Here is a 15,576-nt window from a genome sequence, read left to right as displayed (position 1 = left end):
AATTTTAAAAAATTATCGGTTGACTTGTAGCATGGTAACAAAGGAGACAATGAGTTTGTGGATTATAAAAGCATTAGTATTGGATTAGCTAAATGTCAGTAGTTTTTATATTTTATAGAATGTTGTTGAAATTGAGTTTATATTGGATTATAAAAGCATTAGTATTGGATTAGCTAAATGTCAGTAGTTTTTATATTTTATAGAATGTTGTTGAAATTGAGTTTATATTGAATTAGCTAAATACCATTTATATGAAATATTAGCTACAGTAAATCAATCCCACATTTCATATATGAAAACAACTATAGCTTATTCAAATTAGTATTTTATTATTTATTGTCCCACATTCATCCCACATTTGAGATTATTATGGATTGTACACATGAGATTTTTATTTATATAATATGAGATTTTACCATCTATGTACATATGAAAATGAATATGATTATTGGAGGTTATTGAAAATTATGAAAATAAAATAAAATTTATTAAAAAAATAAAAATTAATTAAAGAGATATAAATAATAAAAAATCATAAATTTTATTATTATAAAGAATGTAGTGGCTAATCCAATATAGATTTGAAATGTTGAATGATTAGCTAAAAGTTAAAAAGTTACATATTCTTTAAATTTTGAATATTGAGATAACTAATCCAATACCAATGCTATAAGGGTATATGTTTACAAAAAAATTATTTTCAAATATTTATAGATTACTTTATTATTATTTAGTACTATTTATAAACTATTCGCTGCTTATAATTTTTTTATAATTTTTATATAATTATGTTTTAAATGAGATATATTTTTATAGGTGTAATATTATTTATAAAAGAAGTAGAGGTCATGAATATGGCTTAGTTTGATTACCAAATATTAAATTATTTCATCTCATCTTATTAATTATTATAATTTTTTTAAATTTTATATAAAATATAATAAATAATTTAATTATTTTAAATTTTAAAATAAAATTAATATTAAAAAATTATATTATAATAATATTTTATTTAATTTTTGATAAAATAATTAATTCTATCTAATCACTACACAGACGAAAAATGCGTACGTAGGGTAGAAGGATACAAAATACGTCTTTTTAGACCTTTTAACGAAATGCGGTTTGATAAATTGAAAAAAAAAATTACCGCCAGTAACCAAAACAGGAAATGATTAGCGTAGCGAAGAGAAGACAACCGTCTGGAGTCTTGCACAACTGGCCACGCGTTACTCACAACGCGTACCACTACTCTCTCTCTCTCTCTCTCTTCTACTACCTACTCTTTTACTCTTCGCTCAGTCTAGATCTCGTCTCTGCCGCGCGAAGCTGCCTTTTCGATCCGTCCATTCCTCGATCCCCCATTTCAGCTAGACTTTCTGAAGCCAGATTACGACTACTCGAAGATCATGTAGTGGGATTCTTTTGATTTGTTTATTTTTTTGTTTTTTGTATGCTTTGTGTAATCCAGTAATGGCGTCTATTCGACGGACGTTATCACCCTATCACGATCGCACGTACCAGAACGGCGAGGATCCCTATTCTCCGAAGCTATTTCCCAGCTCCAAATATTCGTCTCCGTTGCAGGACTTCGCTGCTCGTTTCCGCCGATTCCTCGGGTATCCGCCGCGGAAAGGCCAGCACGGCTGGAGACGAGCGTTCTACAGGTGTTTGTTCTTCTTCTTCTTGGGTTTCTTGCTCGGTTTGGTGCCCTTCGGCCACGTAGACGGCGACGACATTCGGGCCCAGAGCCACGACTTCTTTGAGATCAAGCCCCCGCTCCTCAACGTTCACCAAAAAGACCTAGTCTTGGCCCACCAGCGCGAGGCCTCCGACGATCGTGTCTTGGTGGGCGAAGTGAGCTTGGGGGAGAGAGTGAGGTCCGATTTGGTGCCCAGGAAGCAGCTGATTGTGGTGACGCCGACGTATGACCGGGCGCTCCAGGCGTACTTCTTGAACCGGCTGGGTCAGGTGCTTCGGCTCGTGCCCCCGCCGCTCCTGTGGATAGTGGTTGAGACGAAGGCGGCGTCGATGGAGACCGCCGAGATACTGAGGAAAACGGGAGTTATGTACAGGCACTTGGTGTGCGCTCACAACTCCACCAATGTCAAAGACAGGGGTGTGCATCAGAGGAACACGGCCTTGGATCACATTGAGCGTCATAGACTCGATGGCATCGTTTACTTTGCCGACGACGATAACATCTATTCCCTCGATTTGTTCCACAGCTTGAGAGAAATTAGGTTAGTGCTCCCACTTTTAACTTTGATTTACATTATCTAATTTTGGGTACTGCTGATCTAAATTTGACGATATAAATAGATTTTGTTGTCGCAGTATGAGTGATTTGTTTTGTATTTATTACTGTAAATTCCTATTTAGAGAGAGAAATGATATTTGCTGGAATTCCCGTGCTCGGTGCAATCTTTTTTAAAAGAAGGAATAAATACGGTATTCACATAATAAAAACTAATTTATTAATAGTAGACCTCACTCTTTTATAAAAGGTTTATAAAGGGATTGCGAGTTCATGACTATATCTAACGTTACTAATTTAAAAATGCTGCCAGCAAAGCTAGCACATATAGATCTTGCTTGTGGATTCAAGCTTCTGTCTGTTGTGTGTAATTTATATTACCAAATCCTTCTGTTTGTGATTGAAATAGTAGATTGAAACTGTTCTTCAGATGGTGATCTTTCCTCTACCACACCCTCTAGACCGTGTAGCTCCTCCAAGAAGAACTTCATCTGATGTTTAACATTATCAAGCTCTTTTTCATTCCAAGTCTTTAAGTCTTTTCTCAATGCTTTTAGTTTGCAGTCCGAGATGAAGCTTGGGCTTCCTTGATAATTGTAGGAAGACCACCATTATCTGGCCTTGTCTACAAAACCTTCTATTTTCAGCCATATATGCTCAAATTGAAATTCCTTCAACCCCCTTAATACCTTCAAGGTCTAGAATAATGGTAAAATGATCCAAATAAAGTCTAGATAGTCTTGTTTGGTATTGATTAGGAAAATAGCTTGTAATTAGTTGTTTTTCTCTTGTATACTTCCTGTGTACTTGGGATATGACTAATTACGTGGTTGAATAAATTTCTTACTTATTTAAAAAAAAAAAAAAGATTAGGAAAATAGGCTCCCCAAGCTAGGGATATAAGAGATATTTCTATTCTAGACCTAGAAGGATTGTTAGACCACATGAAAGCACCTCCAACAAGAGGAACGTCACCAAGATTTTGCTTAAAAAATGAATTCTTAGAATTTCACCATAGCGGAAGTAAGATGAGATTCACCCATTCTTTCACTTGGAAATCAAGGGACATTGAAATCCCACCAAGTACAAACATGTAATGCCCAAAGGAAGGCCTAAGCTACTCTAAAAGGACTAATCACCGGTACAATTGGAGACCCTTGGAACCATTAGAAAGAGCAAAAACTTCTCCCTCCCACGCAATGTAAGATCTTATTCACCACCTATAATCACTCAATATAGGGTATCACAATTCCCCCCAAAATTCCCGATGTCATTGTTGGGCTATTCCATCACAGGTGACATGACTCAATTCCCACATTTATAGTTGGGATGGACCATTTGTAATTCCCAAAGGAAGGCCCAAGCCACATTAATACCCTAGAACTAGTCAATGGTACAATTGGAGCCCTATGAAACCATTATAAAAAGCAAGAACTTCTCCCTCCCAAGCAATCTAAGATCTCATTGGCCACATGTAGTCACTCAATATGGGGCATCACAAACACTAGTTAGCTCCTCCCAATAATTCCTACTTTCACTACAAAATTTGGTCCAAAAATTCCTACAAATCCCACAAGAAACCATCTTCTAGAATTTCTTTTAAGAAACAAGCCATCGTAAACTCCCCCACACACTTTGCCAATATTTACACCACTATGTTATCCCACATTACCATAATTCAACCAGATACCCCTCTAGAAGTTAAAGAGATCCATCCCACATGATGGCACCCCCACAAACTTCAAACAATGATTCTTGAGATGATTTCCAGCTTGGTTTCATCAAGCGAACAACATCTACCTTCCATTGACAAAGTAGATTTTTAATTCTAAGATGCTTGTCAACCTCATTTAGCACCCTAACATTCCATTGACTCAAGGTGCAACACTTTCCAGCAATCCTTTTGGTGCCACTCCTGGCGAGGAATTGGAGTTTCCATTGTCGTTATATCGACACCGAACATGGAACCCTATTTTAGTGCATGTTTGGGATTGCGGTGAGCAATATAACTCTTAGTTTAAGGTTTATAGCTATAGAGCTTATTATTGTTTGGTAACCATATATGTAAAACACTTTCAAACATGTTATATTTGTTTAGAAATAATATGAAAAGTGCTTTTTGAAGTAGAAATGACATAGAAGGTCATTTGAAAGTTGTAGTGTTGTGACTGTGATAATATCAAAGGACAAAGCTGTAATTATTTAAAAGTTGTATCAGTATTTTTGTCCATTGACAGTCTTTTTTAAAATTGGAACTATTCTCCGCATTATATGGAAAAACAAGTTTGAGAAAAAGCATCATTTAGCATCATAATGATGCTTTTTCTCAAACTTTCTTTTTGGCATATTTGAGATTAAAAAGTACTTTAATATGTAACATCCAAACAATCTAATTTTATTATTTTGGAGCTTTTAAGATTATTTAAATACTTTTTAAGTCTCCTAATGTAACTCCAAACAGACCCTTAGTATAGGTAACCTAAATCAGCTTTTTGAATAGCCACTTATTCGTAGGCTAGGTTGTGCAATCTGGACAAGCACAATTGTCTCTTTCCCATTGCCAAGCTTAAAGAATTTTGGCCTTTCTTCCCATCTTCTAATATAAACAGGCCACACTTGTTTCCAATTTGATTGAAGGGTGGAGCCTTTATTACAAACTTTGATAACCCCTATCTCCCCACCCACGGGCTCGCTCCTTCTCAATGAGCTGCAAATACCCACTTTTGCCCAAGCCATATTCAAGTCTGCCTTCGATAATAAGTTGAATGACTTCTTTAGCGTATTTGATATCTCATTTTCTGCTATGCTGCTGTTGAGAACATCAACACCATCCTTTGTTGCGTAAGTTTTGGTTTTATAAGATGTGGACAGGTCAGTTAACTTCTGCAGCCTTGGTTTTGCCCCTGCTTGCCCTCAATGAACTATTTCATCACTTGTTACCCATTCTTCCCCTGTTAGGAAGCAGAGTCGCCAAAGCTTTGACCCAATCCTTCCCAAACTGCTGCGTACAATCTCTTGACCACCGGGACGACAGTCAGTGCTTTATGCATTATCTCCTCCAGGTATCCCCCAAAAGCCAAAAGCTTGTACAAATTCAGCACTTCTTCTCTACACCAAGGAAAGAGTGGAACTGAGCCATCACTCAAGAGTTCCTGGCTAAAAGCTAACTATCCTCTAGGGTCTCTTCCTTCTGGTATTACCAAAGAATCTCATCGACCACCTCCACCAAAATCCAACAGCATCAAGAGCCTTCCATGTCTGTTATGGCCCCATTGAATAGTGAGACTTTGTTCCCAACTCGAGAATATGTTGCATTGCATCCAATAACTCCATCAACTGAAATACTGATTCTTCCAACCATCGTCGTCATACATGCTCCCCTACTAATAGGGACCACTATGATTTTCTCTTTTGCCTTAAAGTCAGAACATTTTTGTTCAACTAAAAACCGACATTCAAGGCCCCTGATTCAAAAAGGTGCTCTCAGTAAGGAAAAGAGGAAGAAGAATGAAGTTACCTTCATCAAATCACCACAGGGAGTCATTAGAATTCATGCACAATAGAGTGAGAACTCTCAGGGAAGATTATAATGGTGGATAACTTGACAAAAAGGAAACAAATCCTTTAGCCATAAAGTTGCAAAATGTAGATTACTTAATATTTTAATCCTTTAATGGTGCTAGAGTTATGGAGTTCATTGTTTTGAATGTCATTTATCATATTCGGAGCAATTGTATGTTCTCCACACACCCTCTCCTCCCCCCTTTTCTTTGATTTCTCTATTATTCTCTTATTGGACTAGATGAGCTAGAATCCCCCTCCCGCCCCCCCCCTCCTCCCCCCCCCCCCCCCCCCCGGCTCCAATCTTGAAATAGGGAATAAATAATTGGAAGAAATGAGAATTAAAAAGGAAGAAAGATTGAAATTATTATTTTCTAACCACTAGTTCTGAATGAATATAAGGTGATCATATTTATTGAATGGATTCTGCCACTTTGAGAAGCTTTTGATGTGGTGGTATATACTCACTGTTTAAGAAAAGTTTTATTTGTTGAAACTTTGTCATTAAGAATGAATTGCACCTTGCCCTACCTACCTTCTCTTGGAAAATCATAATATTGTTCTACTCGTGATTTAGCCGGTTTGGCACTTGGCCTGTTGCGATGGTTGAACAAAGCAAAAACAAGGCCATATTGGAAGGCCCAGTATGCAATGGAAGTCAAATAGTTGGATGGCACACAAATGAGAAAAGTAAGAGACTTCGGAGATTTCACGTTGATATGTCAGGATTTGCATTCAACAGTACAATCTTGTGGGATCCAAAGAGATGGCGACGCCCCACCCCAGTTCCAATTCGACAGTTAGACACAGTCAAGGAGGGTTTCCAGGTATACATCATAGAGCTGCTTCTTAATTTTCTTTGCAATATCATTTTCAAGTTGCCACATTAAAAATAAAAAAATATTGTACAATATCATTCTTCGTGGACTAAGTTCATGTATTTTCTCAGGAAACCACATTTATACAGCAAGTGGTGGAAGATGAAAGTCAAATGGAAGGTATACCACCCAGTTGTTCAAGGATAATAAACTGGCATCTTCATATGGAAGCCCGACATATCGCTTACCCTAGACACTGGCTGCTTCAGAAAAACCTCGATGTTGTCCTCCCAATTAATTGAATCAAACTTCAACTCTGCAATTTTGATGCCTTGAGAGGTAGGATCTTATTTGTCACTATTATTATTAATTTTTTTTATGAATAAGAAGTTTCATTCAACTAATTGAGAAAGTACATGCAAGCCTGCCTCAGCACATAACCCAAGCAGCTAAGAAATGCTGCACACCACTGGCTCTTAAAATAAATTAAAAAAAAATTGGCCTGTCCCTGAAGTCACAGGAGAAAGCTGACAACAAGAGCCTCTTCATTTTAATCTAACCATATGGCTTTGTTTCATGACAGTGTTTCCATGCTTATTGTTGGTGGTTCGTTTGTTCCTGGATTAATCTTTGCTTCAATGTTTCACCATCAGCATTAAGCAGCGAATACTTTTGCTCTGCTGTGCTGGGGACAACAAAGAAATACAAGATTTGTGATTTTTGTTTGTAGAAGTTTTCCAGCCTGATATTCTTTCACAGAAACGAAGTTCCATTTTTGTTGTAGGGTCTGGTTGGTTGGTTTGTTCTTTTTCTTTTTTTCTTTTCTTTTAAGAGAGGGAGAGGAGGGTGGTTAATAGGACTCACCCTATGCGGCCAAAACCTAAGGTGTATGAGCTGTGGGGGCAGGATTGCTTGTGGAACTTCACTCTGTGTGAGTGAGGTAGGCATTGATTGTATTGAAAAAAAAAAAAAAAAAAGGCCAAGGATAACTTGTCCATCATCATACTTCTCAATTTCATCGTCTATAGGAATTTTATATCTCTCGCTAATAAGATTTCATTAAATTATAAAGAAATACAAGAGAAGGGGTGAGGTGTCCACCATTTAGGCTCTTATTCTTCAAAGAGAAGTATTTTAACTACAAATGAATAACTCAAAAGGAAATTTACAAATTGGCGTGACTTGATTCAGTATAAATTGTAAACTTATTTTTATTGTAAAGTAAATATAATGGAACATCGATTTGTAAGTTTATTTTTTTATATTCTTTTTGTGCATATGGCACTTTACTTCTTCAAATTGGCGTGGGTAGTGGACATGCGCCCCATATGGAGTGGAGCAAAAACAACCATTTGATGGAGATTGGTGTGGTGTGGAGTGTATTTAGGTTGGATGTTGTTGGAACACAATAAATTTGAGCTTCCCAAACTCGTGACATAATGGGACAAAAATCGATGGAGAGAGACAGAGAGAGAGTAATGAAGTTGGACAAGGATTGAACATGTAAAATGGTCGATTAGCACAAAAGAATAATAATACATGTATCATTTTTATAATAAAAATTTTACGATTATTTATTAAAATGAAAGTATTTATGTAAAATAATGTTGTTTTTATAAATTATTTTATAAAAATATCCTATATAATTATATAAATAACTATTAAAAAAGTTATATTTCTATCATTTTCATAGTATAAAATATAACATATCTCTCTTTAAGAAATAATCAACCGGATAAGAAAATGTATACATCATTTTCTAAATTTAAATATATTCATCATTGATGATATATCAAAATTAATATATTTCATTTTATTTGTAAGTACGTTTATTAACTTGACAAATATACTATTGAAAATTGAAGGAAATATTCTATAAATATATAGAGATTACATAAAAATAAATTTATAAATAGACATAATTTTATATAATTTTTTAGATTTATTTTACAATTTAACATATTAAATTAAATCATATTAAATTATAAATTTATTTTTATATAATTTCTTTACTGTTAAGATATATCTCTTCGAAATATATTAACACACATTTATTATCTATAAATAACAGATTTTCTTTTTGGAAAAAATATTTGTAAATAAGAATGATTGTCGTTATAGTTAACGTTTTCGAGGTTTGACTTTTATAGTCGGTCAGATTCGTATTGACAATGGACCCACCAATCTGTGTAGTATACACCATACAGGCCCCGTCAAAATGGAATTTTACAGTTGTGGTCCTTCTTTTAACGCACCAGGACTGAATCAAATTTAGGGTTAGGGTTCGAGGTTGTTTTGCTTACGGAGAAATGGAGGGTTGGGACCCCAACACCAAATCCACACTGACCCAAATCCCTCTTCTGACGACGAAAGCCGGGCCAAGGGACGGAGCGGCATGGACGCAGAGGCTGAAGGAGGAGTACAAGGCTTTGATCGCCTATACCCAGATGAATAAGTCTAATGACAATGATTGGTTCCGGATCTCCGCGGCCAATCCCGAGGGGACTCGTTGGACCGGAAAATGCTGGTACGTTCACAACCTCCTCAAGTATGAGTTCGACCTCCAATTCGATATCCCCATCACTTACCCCTCCACGGCCCCCGAGCTCGAGCTCCCCCAGCTCGACGGCAAGACCCAGAAGGTTTCCTTTTCTAAAATTTCGTCCATTTTTCATCTTTTTTTTTTTTTTTGTTAATATAACTGGTTCTGATTGAGGCGGTTTTGTTTCAGATGTATAGAGGGGGGAAGATCTGCTTGACCGTGCATTTCAAGCCGCTTTGGGCGAAGAACTGGTACTTCTTTGATTTTCCTTTTTTTGTTTTTTTTTTTGTTTTTTGTAATATTCGGAATTTAATTGGCTTATTTGTTGAATCGTTATGATTATAACCATTCTTTTCTTATTAAATTCTTCAATTAATTTGCTTGTTCAGGTTTCTTCTCTGTCAAAGAACCTTTTGAACTAAATGCTTTTCAGCAGCTTCTTCTTTTTTCCTGGAACATGCATCTGATTAAGATAAATTAGGTCATCTTTTCTGTTAATTTGCAAGCCACCATAATTTTGGTTGAAATTCTTTCAAGAAATTTCTAGATGGAACTTGTATATCCATTTTGGAGCTTCAGTGAACCCTTTGGTGTTGGTTCAAGTGGTAAGGGCATTGATCTCGAGGTATGATCTTCATGGTCGAAGGTCCGAACCTTGGGTATAATTAATTACCAGGGTTGTGCCAATTCGGTGAAAAGCCGATAATTTACTTGATTGGTATGATATGGATGTGTTACTTGGGTTCGGGGTTCAATTGGGTGAAAGTCAAAAACAATTAGGAGCTTCAATGAATTGTAATGAAAATAAAACCATTCTTTCCCTGGAAAAATAGTGGCTTTACTTTAGGCTTTTGTTTCGCTTGCCCTCAATTTACACAATAGTGGACTTGTAGACTGATGTGTTGATCATGCTTTTGTTTTGCAGTCCTAGGTTTGGCATAGCGCATGCACTCTGCTTGGGTCTTGCACCGTGGCTTGCTGCAGAGGTTCCCGTTCTTGTGGATTCTGGTATGATTAAGCACAAGGATGATGCAACCTCATCCAGTGAAACTTAGTCATCTTGTGCAAAAATGTTGAGGGCTGTAGATCTAAACATTGAGTTCAAAAGTTCTTATAGCTTTTATAGCTTTCTCGTTCAATGAAAATAATCGTTTAGGCATAGTATGCCATTAACAGGATTTTCCCTATGGTGTGCAATTTATTACCATGTATTACAATCCGTGAGATCCGATACATACTCGAGTTTTCTTGCCTTGAGTTCTTTGTTTTAGATTGCAAAACCTATACTTCAAAACATCTTTAGCATATATGCTTATAAGCCAGCTCAAAATTGATCCAGAAAATTGGGCTATTGTGGGGTTAAGGTTTAAATTACTTGCCCCCCATATACGCCTTTGTGTTTGTAAAATCGATTTAACCCAACTGCTCTTTCTTCTTCTCCACGGTATTCTTTGGCACACCTCCGAGCCATTGTTACTTTGTTAGATCTCTTCCACCTGCTTATTCCTCTTCCTCACCAGTAATCACCACAGTTGCAGATTCCATTCCTGAAATGATGGAACCGACTTGCATCTCTAACGGTTATCTCTCTCTTTGTTATGAGAGTAATATATTTTATGGCAGTATGGCAGTCTACACAAACCCGCAAATTCTTTGTAACTAGAATGGACTTGTTGGGACTCAAGCTAAGAATTCCAAATGCAATGGCTAGTTTCTCGCTGTGATAAAGGAGAATCCTTTCCTTCTCCTCTTCTTCAACATCTTGGAGAACAAAACTAGATTCTGCACGATATCCCAACCTTTTCATTTCCACTAGCAATTCCTCTAACTTCCTGTTTATATATGATGATTGTGGGTGGGATCGATCTCCACCAACAAATGCATGGATAACCCCATTTATCTCAACCCAACTGCAGCCTGGGCTTTTCTTGAAGCCTCTGTCCTTCTGCATGATTCTAACATAGGCTGCATCATCCCATCTTCCAACGGCACTGTACATATTAGATAAAAGGACAAAGTTTCCAGTACCTTCAGGTCCTATTCCCTGAATCTTCTTTGATATTTCTTCCCCAAGTTCAATATCCTTGTGGATCCTACATGCCGCAAGTAGAGCACCCCATAAACGAACATCAGGTTCGAATGGCATTGTTCTAATGAAGCTGTGCGCCTCATCCAAAAGACCAGCCCGACCGAGAAGATCAGCCATGCATATATAATGCTCAATCCTTGGTACAATGTTGAAATCACGACTCATGGCCTTAAACCAGTATTTCCCTTCTGTAACTCGTCCTGAATGACTGCAAGCAGATAAAAGAGCAATGAAAGTCACATAATCTGGCTTTAAACCCATTTCTAAAAGGTCATGGAACAGTGAAAGCGATTCCATGCCAAGACCATGGATACCATAACCAGCTATCATTGAATTCCATGAGATAATATCTTGGGTATCCATCCTATCGAAAACCTTCCTAGCTATATCTATCTTCCCGCACTTTGAGTACATATCAATAAGCGCATTGCAGATTGATGTCTCAGCTACAAAGCCGTGAACAATCGAGTAACCATGGCCACAGGCTCCATGTTGGAGAGCAGCCAAATGTGACGAAGCTGGGAGAACACCCAACATGGTTGCAAGGTCAGGGTCAATCCCAGACAACTGCATTCGGTGAAAAATTCTTAAAACCTCCTCTGCATAACCATTCTGCATGCACCCCGACATGATAGCACCATAGGAAATAGTATCTTTACAAACCATTTGGTTAAAGAATCTGAGAGCATCATCTATAAGCCCACACTTAGCATACATTGAAAGAAAGGTATTACCTACCATTGTATCTAAGTCTAAACCTGATTTGACTGCGTGACAATGTAAGCGTTTTCCTTTGCTGGAATCGGTTAGGCTTGCACAAGCTCGAAGTACAATCGCAAGAGTGACTGGAGTTGCATTTATCACACTTTGATGCACCATCTCGTCATATAATGCCAATGCCTCCATCATAGAATCACATATAACATATGCTCCAATCATAGCACTCCAACAAACCTCATTCTTGATACCCATCTTGTCAAATATTTTTCTAGCATAGGATGTGCAGTGACATCTACCATACATATCCAAAAGCCCAGTTTCAAGCACCACACCGTTACAAAAGCTCCTCCTCATAGAGTAGGCATGCATGGCCTTCCCTTGGTGCAAAGCATTAGCTTGTCCAACCGTCGGAAGAACTGCTACTATCGTTGAAGAGTTGGGGCTTGTTCCCGCTTTCTGCATATCCACGACCAACCGTATGGTATCATCATAAAGCCCATGAAGCGAAAACCCAGCAATCATAGCATTCCATGCTACAACATCCCTATGCGACATACTACTAAAAACTTTTTGCGCCTCACCTAAATCTCCAGACTTAGCATACATATCAATCAAAGCAGTGCATACAAATACATCGGAATCAAGCCCAAGTTCTTTCGCATGATCATGCACCTCTCTTCCCACTTCCATAGCTTGCAGACCGGAACATGCTTTGAGAACAAACGGGAACGTGAATTTGGTCGGTCTAACACCTCTATCAAACATTCGATAGTACAAACGGATGGATTCTTCAAAGGGTCCATGCCACGCATGAGCTCTTATCATAAGGTTCCATATAATAACAGTCGGATTAGAAATTGTATCGAACACGCGGCGCGCAAGTACGACTTCGTCACATTCGATGTACAAATGGGTAAGTTTCTCGAGTACAGTGGAATCTGAGAAATGGGTGTTGTTCTTGAGGAGAATTTGATGAATTTTCTTGCCTTGGGAGAGCGACTTCGATCGGATGCAAGCTTCGAGGAGGCATGTATAGTATTTGGCTGTTGTTTGAAAAGCTTCTTCTAGAAAAATAGCTTCGTGTGGGAGAGATTTCAGAGAACTACGTTGGGCATGGCAATTGGTTAGCAATCCCCTCCTATTGCTAAATCTGCAGAGACGCCTTGCTCCCCATATCATCTTCTTCTTGGTTGCGCCAAATACTCCATTAATAACAACACTGCTTTTCATAGTTTTCGTTAAAAGTTTCAAAAGTATGTACTGCACATTTCGGGCCGAGCGAATTGGGCCCAGTTTGTTCAGTAATGAATCGGCCTGGCTGGTGGGGAGCTCCTATAAGAGAGAAAATAAGCTAGGGTCATGTACTTAGGCTTGGCGTCCCGCTAGCAAAATTTGGAATTTTTTTTAATATATTTAAATATTTAAAAAAAATTAAAAAATACATCAATACACTAAAAATTACATCCTTAATCATTATGTAAATAAATTTTAAAAAAAATATTTAAATTGATGAGTGGTACACTTGGGGCAGCACACTATCATTTCCCTAAGCTTAAAAAGTGGTAATCTACATATTAGATGTTGAGACAGTGTAGCTAAAATTGTTGTTTAACTAAATATAAACATTGAGGGATTGTGACGAGGGGTATATAGTTTGTCGGTAGCAGTCCATTGCGCAACAATATTGTGCTTGGATCGGTGTCTTTTCCTAGCACTACAACTTTTGAAGGTATTGAGGTAGAATCTCATGATATTCGCTAACACCGAGTTAATCATCGAATTTACAGTTCAATGTGGTTTACTTTCCCCTAAAATATTGGTAACAATACATAAAATCAAAGTAAATCATCCAAAAACAAGAAAGAAAGGTGGGCCAATATACAGCTTCTAGAGCTGATTCGTTCTTCACAAGTTTGGTGCGCAAAAGCGATTACAACTAGATTTTTTCTATATATATATATATATATAGAGAGAGAGAGAGAGAGAGAGAGAGAGAGAGAGAGAGATATGCATGGAGATCTTAGTCTGGTCTGACAATGCAGAATTATCATATACTATGTTGATAGCTCTAAATCATCTTAAGAAGATATATATAGTGCAAATATGATAAGGAATAGTGAATAATTCTCAAATTTGGTCCTCACACTACGCCTAGTAGTCCATCTTTTGACACCAAAATCAATCATTTCCTCTTCAAGTCCTCGATTTACATTCCTATTTGAGTCCAGAATTATGATGGTACCTTTTCAAGCAACGTTTTCATAATTTTGAATTTCCATAACTATTTGAGTTCTGGCTTATGGGCTCTCGAACTTGATTTTGATTTATCAATAAATTTTATTCTGATAATTAATTTTATCTCTATATATTTTGCGTCTTTTCTCAATTTCAAACTTGAGTTAATTTCTATTGAATATTAACTAGCCGTCAGAAGAATCTTAATTTTGTCCGACAACATACATATGAAATAAAGTTGAAGGGTCCAAAATGGAATAGTTTTTAAAATAGAGTGACCTTAATATATAATAGACATGATGACCACTACATGATTATCTAGCTATTATATTGACCTTGAAACGTGTTTTGCACATCATTGACCTTATAATTGAAGCCACCCTATAAGAAATATTGTGTCCCACAATAGACAAAGTTCTTCAACACATAAGTAAGATCATGACGAGTGAACCCTTTCTTCCCATACATATTGTAAAAAAAGGTCACGAGATGTCAAATAGGAACCTTCCTCTTTTTCACTTTATATATGTAGCGAGATCTTCAAGAACAGTAGAACAAAGGTGAAAGGGATAAAAGAGCTGGAGAAAAAAATAAAAGTTAACCCAAAGGATATTGATTGGCCGGGGGGGTCATTTGCTGAGTAATTATTACGTAAAAAGTTGGGTATAAAGAAAATTAAAGTTCTACCTAAAAACAAAAGTTTATAAAATTGTACGTAATGAAGAAGAAAAGGAGAGCTATTAATTAATTAAAAAATAATACTAGATATAGTTATAAATTATGTAAGCATCGCGCACTCTTTTAAAAAATGAGTGGCCGGATCTATTATTAAAAAAATTAATTTTTTATGTAGATCTCATACTTATTCAGTTTTTTTTAAATGAACGCTTGCGTACGTAATTTATGATTGCAAATATCATTTTTTTTATAGTGACAAGAATGATATATATTACAGCTCCAACAAATACTTCATATATATATATATATAGTACTTTTAATAATAAAATTAAATATTTAGAAGAATATTAATGATACCAATAATAATTAATATAATCCGTACAATCTCATAAATATTAGTCGTCCTTAATTAATCCTAATTAAAGGTTCACTTTTCTATGATCATGTCCCACTTATAATATATTAATTACGTACGCTTGTAGCAGGGGTTAGCACATGTTAGTGTGGATCGAGTGATGATCTATTAATGTATCATTAATTCCTTTTCATAGATTATGAGTATGGATGCTTCTTATAATTAGTCATACTCAAGATATTATATATATGTGTGTATATATATATATGTATATATCCTATTATTGGTGTGACACGTAATTGTACGTAGCTAGAGATTCAT

General features: G+C 36.6%; 3 protein-coding genes across 3 annotated transcripts; 2 read left to right on the top strand and 1 right to left on the bottom strand.

Annotated features, from left to right (window-relative positions):
* The first annotated feature begins 1,213 nt into the window (after positions 1–1,213).
* Positions 1,214–7,636, top strand: LOC122296151 (probable beta-1,4-xylosyltransferase IRX9H). The gene is made up of 4 exons (XM_043105601.1): positions 1,214–2,243; positions 6,396–6,645; positions 6,768–6,975; positions 7,220–7,636. Exons 1-3 carry the CDS (start codon positions 1,474–1,476, stop codon positions 6,936–6,938), a joined length of 1,191 nt encoding a protein of 396 aa, XP_042961535.1. The 5' UTR covers positions 1,214–1,473; the 3' UTR covers positions 6,939–6,975; positions 7,220–7,636.
* A 1,220-nt stretch (positions 7,637–8,856) lies between these two features.
* LOC122296152 (ubiquitin-fold modifier-conjugating enzyme 1) lies at positions 8,857–10,435 on the top strand. The gene is made up of 3 exons (XM_043105602.1): positions 8,857–9,278; positions 9,368–9,429; positions 10,104–10,435. The coding sequence occupies exons 1-3, from the start codon at positions 8,946–8,948 to the stop codon at positions 10,231–10,233; spliced, it is 525 nt and encodes a 174-aa protein (XP_042961536.1). The 5' UTR covers positions 8,857–8,945; the 3' UTR covers positions 10,234–10,435.
* LOC122296150 (pentatricopeptide repeat-containing protein At3g16610) lies at positions 10,330–13,286 on the bottom strand. Its single transcript, XM_043105600.1, has one exon. It carries the CDS (start codon positions 13,215–13,217, stop codon positions 10,692–10,694), a length of 2,526 nt encoding a protein of 841 aa, XP_042961534.1. The 5' UTR covers positions 13,218–13,286; the 3' UTR covers positions 10,330–10,691.
* Between the last annotated feature and the right edge of the window lie 2,290 nt (positions 13,287–15,576).

The sequence above is a fragment of the Carya illinoinensis genome, chromosome 15 (genome assembly GCF_018687715.1).
Source record: "Carya illinoinensis cultivar Pawnee chromosome 15, C.illinoinensisPawnee_v1, whole genome shotgun sequence".
Classification (NCBI taxonomy): domain Eukaryota; kingdom Viridiplantae; phylum Streptophyta; class Magnoliopsida; order Fagales; family Juglandaceae; genus Carya; species Carya illinoinensis.
Note: the sequence above shows the minus strand (reverse complement) of the source record. Positions and strands in the feature narration are given on the sequence as shown.

What these genes read in the sequence shown, in the direction of transcription:
- LOC122296151 (XM_043105601.1), top strand. Translation starts at nt 1,474, where the DNA reads ATGGCGTCTATTCGACGGACGTTATCACCCTATCACGATCGCACGTAC. An exon ending in CACAGCTTGAGAGAAATTAG is followed by an intron (nt 2,244 to 6,395) that starts GTTAGTGCTCCC and finishes CTCGTGATTTAG; the next exon opens with CCGGTTTGGCACTTGGCCTG. An exon ending in CAGTCAAGGAGGGTTTCCAG is followed by an intron (nt 6,646 to 6,767) that starts GTATACATCATA and finishes GTATTTTCTCAG; the next exon opens with GAAACCACATTTATACAGCA.
- LOC122296152 (XM_043105602.1), top strand. Translation starts at nt 8,946, where the DNA reads ATGGAGGGTTGGGACCCCAACACCAAATCCACACTGACCCAAATCCCT. An exon ending in TCGACGGCAAGACCCAGAAG is followed by an intron (nt 9,279 to 9,367) that starts GTTTCCTTTTCT and finishes GTTTTGTTTCAG; the next exon opens with ATGTATAGAGGGGGGAAGAT. An exon ending in CCGCTTTGGGCGAAGAACTG is followed by an intron (nt 9,430 to 10,103) that starts GTACTTCTTTGA and finishes TTTGTTTTGCAG; the next exon opens with TCCTAGGTTTGGCATAGCGC.
- LOC122296150 (XM_043105600.1), bottom strand. Translation starts at nt 13,217, where the DNA reads ATGAAAAGCAGTGTTGTTATTAATGGAGTATTTGGCGCAACCAAGAAG.